The sequence below is a fragment of the Xenopus laevis genome, chromosome 2S, assembly GCF_017654675.1.
Source record: "Xenopus laevis strain J_2021 chromosome 2S, Xenopus_laevis_v10.1, whole genome shotgun sequence".
Taxonomy (NCBI): domain Eukaryota; kingdom Metazoa; phylum Chordata; class Amphibia; order Anura; family Pipidae; genus Xenopus; species Xenopus laevis.
The window spans coordinates 157757836-157764707 of NC_054374.1; the positions used below are offsets into that span (position 1 = coordinate 157757836).

A 6872-nucleotide genomic window follows, 5' to 3' on the forward strand; every position below is an offset into this window, starting at 1 on the left:
CTACTGTTAGGCGGCGCTCAGGAGAACACACATGAATATGCACCGGCGCGCATGCGCGAACAGCAGCTGTGCATGCGCAAACAGCGATGCCCCCAACTGTTAGGTGCTGCTCAGGAGTACACACTTGAATGCACACCAGCGCGCATGCGTGAACGGCAGCTGCACATGGACAAACAGTGCTGCGCGGCGCCAACACTTTTTTTCCTTTTTCCTGTGCCATTTCTATATCAGAAGAGGGGTCTGGCCCAGCAGGGGCCCATGAGGGTTGGGCACACTGGGTTTTTTCCCGGTTTCCCGCCAGGCCAGTCCGACACTGCACAAGGGTTCTCCCTGCTGCACTTGCTCTGTGTGCTGGTGAATTTCATTCTCTTGTAGTTAAGGAGGGTGCCGATCACTGAGCACAAAGCTGCACATTTTTGGGGAGGTAAAGGAGTTGCAAGTGCCTTTTCTACTAAATTTCTTCCTCCATTTTACTGCCCTAGAAGGACTTTAATGGGAACTAATGGGTTTGTTATTTTGTTCTAGTTATATGAACCCCCTCTTAATCTCAGATCGGTCTTGATTCATAAATATCTTTAAAAACAAAATAAATATTTAATGTCATAAATAATCAATTCATGAGTATCACAAAAAATTATATATGAATATATATATATATATATATTGTGATATGGTAAAAGGAAAATGCATGTTAGTTCAGGGGTTAAGGGCCCTGGATGAAGGATATGGCAGTTAAGAAACTGCATTGTTATTCTTCTTTAGGGTATCCAGGGCTGGAATGGAGGGAAGGATCTGGGCGGGCCTTCCATTCCACTCCAGACTGACCTGGGTGTGGTGTTAGCTACCTGCTCATAAATTAATCAGGTGTCTAATTTCAGTGTGTGTGAGGGGCTGAGGAGCCTGCTGTGAACTCAAACTGAGAGTGACACAGAGAGATCATTACAGATTTGCCTGTTTAAAACTACAAGCCTGGAGCCATTGCTTTGCACACCAGACACTGAGGAAACTGAGCTGAATCAGTAAGTGCTGGACTGTGATACGTTTTATTTGTTTTATTTCAATCTGCTGAAACCTTTTCTTTATGCTGTCTGTGTGAACAGCTTCAAATAAAGCAGCCCAGGCTGAATTGGACTGAACTAAGGCTCTGTGTGCTGATTCTGTGCTACAAAAAAGCCGTGGTCAAGATTCCTGCTACCTGAAATCTCACAATTGGTGGAGTTTGCGCTGGCACAAAAAAACAGTTAAGCACAGAATCTTAAAGGGCCAGTAATATTGGACTGTGTTTTGAAAGGTTTCTCGCTACAACATGGAGAAAGTTTTGGAGCAGCTTATTGTTGCTAATGCAGCACAGCAGCAAGCCAATGCTGCCCAGCGAGAAACAAATTCTTATTTGCAACAAGCTGTTGTGCAGATCAGTGAGGATCAGAAGCGTGCAAACAAGTTGCTGGCTGAACAGCTACAAGCAGAGAGGGAGTCTACTGTTACACAGGTGTCGGCCTTGAGAGATTCCCTGATGGCCCAGCAGGAGTTGGTGCAACAGCTCACACTGAGGGCCCAAGCTGTTCCGGTAGTATCCCAGCATAATTTGAGTGGTACTATCAGAGCCAGTCATTTTCTACAAAAATTGACACCGCAAGATGATGTGGAAGCGTTCTTACACACATTTGAACGTACAGCTGCGAGAGAAGCTTGGCCCAAGGAGCAGTGGGCGGGGCTGTTGGCTCCATTCCTCTCAGGGGAACCCCAAAAAGCATATTTTGATCTGCCAGCCGAGGATGCCGAGGACTATGAGAAGTTGAAGCTGGAAATTGTTACAAGGCTGGGGGTTACCACGTCTGTACGGGCTCAGCGGGTACAGAGTTGGATTTACGTTGCTGACAAGTCGCCCCGGTCTCAAATGCATGACTTAATATACCTGGCGAAAAAGTGGCTGCAGCCGGACACCCTGACTAGTCCCCAAATCGTGGAAAGGGTTGTCATGGATCGTTTCCTGAGGTCCCTCCCGGTGAAAGTGCAAAAGTGGGTAAGTCATGCAGACCCCAGGTCAGCTGACCACCTAGTGGAAATGGTGGAGAGGTACCTGGCAGCTCAGGATTTGGCTGACCCTAAATCTTCGCAGCAACATTCACCCATTAAACCGAGATCTCCCATGGCACTCGGTAGGAACATTCCAAGAGAGAAGGTCGGTACTGGGGTCAAAGATTGGCAGGCCAAGTCAGGAGGGCCTCTCCCTAATAAAAGACTTGGTCAAGAGGCAATTAAGTGCTTTCGCTGCCATAAAATGGGACATATGGTTGCAGACTGTCCTCTTATAGATGAACCAATGCAGTGTGATTTTTCTGTCATGAATAAGAACCAATCATTATTTGCTTATGTTGCATGTTCGGATAAGCCTGTGGTTTATAAGGAAAAGCAAATGTGTGTGGTAACTGTGGGAGGTAAACAAGTACATGCCTTGCTGGACTCTGGTAGTTCAGTTACTTTGATAAAGTCAGGTCTAATACCTCCGGTAATTTGTCAAGGGAAAAAGCTTGCTGTAGTCTGCATACATGGAGACATTAGGGAGTATCCCATAGCAACTATTCAGGTTGATACCTCATTTGGGTCTGTGGCCTGTTCAGCTGGAATAGTTCCACAACTCTTACATGATTTCATAATTGGGAGAGATTTTCCTTATTTCTGGGAACTTTGGGAAAACCAAACTCAGAATAAACCCCAGTCTGTAGATAGTGAGGTTAAAGTGGACCCGTCACCCAGACACAAAAATCTGTATAATAAAAGTCCTTTTTAAATTAAAAATGAAATCCAATTTCTATTTTTTATTAAAGCATTTATAGCTGTTGTAAACTCATATAAAAATCTTAGCTGTCAATCAAATTTTGTCTGCCCCGCCTCTATGCCTAGGCATAGAGGCGGGGCAGACAATTACTTTCACTTTCCATTCAGCACTTCCTACATGTCACTGCTCTCCCCACATTCCCCCAGTTCTCTTCACCATTTAATTGTGTAGCCAGCGCATGGGGATTGACATCAGGTCCCCCATTCTGGTGCACAAACAAGATTCTGAGATGATGCAAGGCTTGTCTTAATAACAGTGTCCACAAAATGGCTCCTGCCTGCTTGTTATAATTATGAATTCCCAGACTGAAGGAAACAAGATTCAAATAATTTATATAGTGTAATTAAAGTTCATTTTGCTTGACTAATGTGATAAAATAAGATTTTGAATAATTTTTTTCGGTGACGGGTCCACTTTAAATCCTCAGAGAACATTACTACCCAGGACCCCCTTGTTTTTCCCTTTTCTGTGTTAGCGGGAGATCAGGAGAGTGACTCTGAGGACAATTCTGCTCCTATGCAGGATAACCTGAGCCCCACAGACACAGAGGGTCCTCTAGGACTACCTAACCTAGAGGTTCATAAAGGAAATTTTGGTACTGAGCAGTTAAAAGATTCCACACTGGCCAAGGCTAGAGAGAATGTAAAAATGGTGGATGGAAAGCCTACAGAACCTGAGATGAGGCTGTCCTATCCTTATATGGCTATGAATGGAGGGTTGTTATACCAGATGTACAAAAAAGGGGAGGAGGTTATTGAACAGTTGGTAGTTCCCCAACCCTATAGGAGGATGGTAATGGACCTGGCACATGGGCATGTCATGGGTGGTCACTTGGGGGTGGAAAAAACTATTGAGAGGGTTCTACAAAGATTTTTTTGGCCAGGAGTGTACAAGAATATTCGAGATTATTGTGCTTCCTGTCCTGAATGCCAAATTTCTTCACCCCTGCCCCACTTTCGTAGTCCCCTGGTGCCCTTACCAATAATTGAAACTCCCTTTGAAAGAATTGCTATGGATCTGGTGGGTCCCTTAGTAAAATCTGCTCGGGGACATCAACATATCCTAGTGATTATGGACTATGCTACCCGCTATCCTGAAGCAGTTCCATTGCGCAATACATGTGCTAAAACGATTGCAAAAGAGCTAGTTCAGGTATTTAGCCGGGTAGGTATTCCCAAGGAGATCCTGACAGACCAGGGGACGCCATTCATGTCTAGAGTGACTAAGGAGTTATGTAAATTGTTCCAAATCTCACACCTCAGGACCTCAGTATATCATCCACAGACAGATGGGCTTGTGGAACGGTTTAATAAAACCCTTAAAGGCATGTTAAAGAAGGTAATAGATAAGGATGGGAGAAACTGGGATCAACTCTTGCCTTATCTGATGTTTGCCATTAGGGAGGTTCCCCAGTCATCTACAGGATACTCGCCTTTTCACTTACTTTACGGGAGACATCCCAGAGGGCTTTTAGATATAGCCAAAGAGACATGGGAGGGAGAAGTGACACCTTATAAAAGTGTGATTGAACACATCTCCCAAATGCAGGATCGAATTGCAGCAGTAATGCCAATTGTTAAAGAACACATGGTGCGTGCTCAGGCCATGCAGCAACAGGTATATAACAGGGGTTCTCGGGTACGTACTTTTGCCCCTGGTGATAGGGTCCTGGTGTTAGTCCCCACGGCAGAAAGCAAATTCCTTGCGAAGTGGCAAGGTCCTTTTGAAGTAATGGAAAAAAGTGGGGAAGTGAATTATAAAATTCATCAGCCAGGAAAAAGGAAGCCTGTGCAAATCTACCATGTTAATTTGTTGAAACCATGGAAAGACAGAGAGTCCCTAACTGCTGAATCTGCTATACTATATGCAAAAACATTCAGTAAACAACCTTTAATTCCAGAGGTGAAGATTGCAGAGACCCTTTCGGGTGTTCAGAAACAAGAGGTAAAAGAATTTCTCATGAGAAATAGAGAAGTTTTTTCAGAACATCCAGGTCATACCTCTATTGTTGAACATGACATTGTTACTAACCCTGGGGATCATGTAAAGCTAAAACCCTATAGAATACCAGAAGCTAGACGACAGGTAGTAGCAGAAGAAGTAAAAAAAATGCTAGATCTGGGTGTTATTGAAGAGTCATGTAGTGATTGGTCTTCTCCTATTGTACTGGTTCCAAAACCAGATGGAAGTTGGAGGTTCTGCAATGATTTTCGTAAGCTCAATGCAATATCCAAATTTGATACATACCCTATGCCACGTGTGGATGAGCTTATTGACAGGTTAGGTACTGCCCGTTACCTAACAACCCTAGATCTTACAAAAGGTTATTGGCAGATCCCTCTTTCCCAAACGGCTAAAGAGAAAACAGCTTTTGTAACACCAGAGGGAGCAATCCAGTATAGAATGATGCCTTTTGGATTACAAAATGCGCCTGCAACATTTCAAAGGGCAATGGACAAAATTTTAAAACCTCATAGACAGTGGGCGGCTGCATACCTAGATGATGTTATCATACACAGCCCTGATTGGGATTCACATTTGCCGAGGGTCCAGGCTGTGTTAGATGCTCTCCAGATGGCAGGTTTTACAGCCAACCCAAAAAAATGTGCTATTGGGTTAGAAGAGGCTAAGTATCTGGGGTACATCATTGGTAGGGGGGTTATAAAACCCCAAGTTAATAAAACTGAGGCCATTCATGCCTGGCCACGCCCTCTAAATAAAAAGCAGGTCCGAGCTTTTTTGGGGATTACAGGATACTATAGGAGGTTTATCCCAAACTTTGCTACCCTTGCAGCGCCTTTAACAGACAAAAGGGAAAGAATCTGTAATGGTAAAGTGGACACCGGAGACAGAGAAGTCTTTTCAGGCTTTAAAGGATGCATTATGTTCCAAGCCAGTATTGTTTTCACCAGACTTCTCTAAAACTTTTATTGTGCAAACAGATGCATCCGATGTAGGGCTAGGGGCAATTTTGTCTCAGGTTCATAATGGAGAGGAACATCCAGTAGTCTACATTAGCCGAAAATTAAATGAACACGAGAGGAAGTACGCAGTAGTTGAAAAAGAGTGTCTGGCCATAAAGTGGGCACTGGAGGCACTACGGTATTACCTCTTAGGAAGGGAATTTGAGTTAGTGACAGATCACGCACCGCTGAGATGGATGTGTGATAAGAAGGAGACTAATAGGAGAGTTACCCGCTGGTTCCTGGCTATGCAAGAGTTTAAGTTTACGGTAACACATAGGCCAGGAGTTCAGATGAGCAATGTTGATGGCCTCTCCAGAATCCATTCTCTCTTTGGTGCATCTATCCCAACAGTGGGGATGGTACAAGAAAGTAATGTACATAGTAAAGAGTTAAACAGGATATCTGGGAAAGTGCTTGATGGAATATATGTTTCTCCCAGGTTTTTGTCTGAAAAATGTTGGTCATTAGCATAAGGTGGCTTTAAAGTATGGGACTTCACCTGTGTCTCGTCCTCTTGTAGATCACTCTACTAGTGATCTAGGGGGGGGGATATGTGATATGGTAAAAGGAAAATGCATGTTAGTTCAGGGGTTAAGGGCCCTGGATGAAGGATATGGCAGTTAAGAAACTGCATTGTTATTCTTCTTTAGGGTATCCAGGGCTGGAATGGAGGGAAGGATCTGGGCGGGCCTTCCATTCCACTCCAGACTGACCTGGGTGTGGTGTTAGCTACCTGCTCATAAATTAATCAGGTGTCTAATTTCAGTGTGTGTGAGGGGCTGAGGAGCCTGCTGTGAACTCAAACTGAGAGTGACACAGAGAGATCATTACAGATTTGCCTGTTTAAAACTACAAGCCTGGAGCCATTGCTTTGCACACCAGACACTGAGGAAACTGAGCTGAATCAGTAAGTGCTGGACTGTGATACGTTTTATTTGTTTTATTTCAATCTGCTGAAACCTTTTCTTTATGCTGTCTGTGTGAACAGCTTCAAATAAAGCAGCCCAGGCTGAATTGGACTGAACTAAGGCTCTGTGTGCTGATTCTGTGCTACAAAAGTGCCGTGG

At 44.1% G+C, this 6872-nt stretch overlaps 1 protein-coding gene across 1 annotated transcript; it reads left to right on the forward strand.

Moving 5' to 3' along the window:
- The first annotated feature begins 975 nt into the window (after window positions 1-975).
- On the forward strand, window positions 976-6299 carry LOC121400717. Its single transcript, XM_041584584.1, has 2 exons — window positions 976-2740; window positions 3260-6299. The coding sequence occupies exons 1-2, from the start codon at window positions 1307-1309 to the stop codon at window positions 5759-5761; spliced, it is 3936 nt and encodes a 1311-aa protein (XP_041440518.1). The 5' UTR covers window positions 976-1306; the 3' UTR covers window positions 5762-6299.
- The last annotated feature ends 573 nt before the right edge of the window (window positions 6300-6872 follow it).

Bases quoted from the DNA above. Each gene is read 5' to 3' on its own strand.
- LOC121400717 (XM_041584584.1), top strand. From the start codon at position 1,307: ATGGAGAAAGTTTTGGAGCAGCTTATTGTTGCTAATGCAGCACAGCAG. The intron at 2,741-3,259 runs GTGGACCCGTCA...GTCCACTTTAAA, and splicing joins CTGTAGATAGTGAGGTTAAA to TCCTCAGAGAACATTACTAC.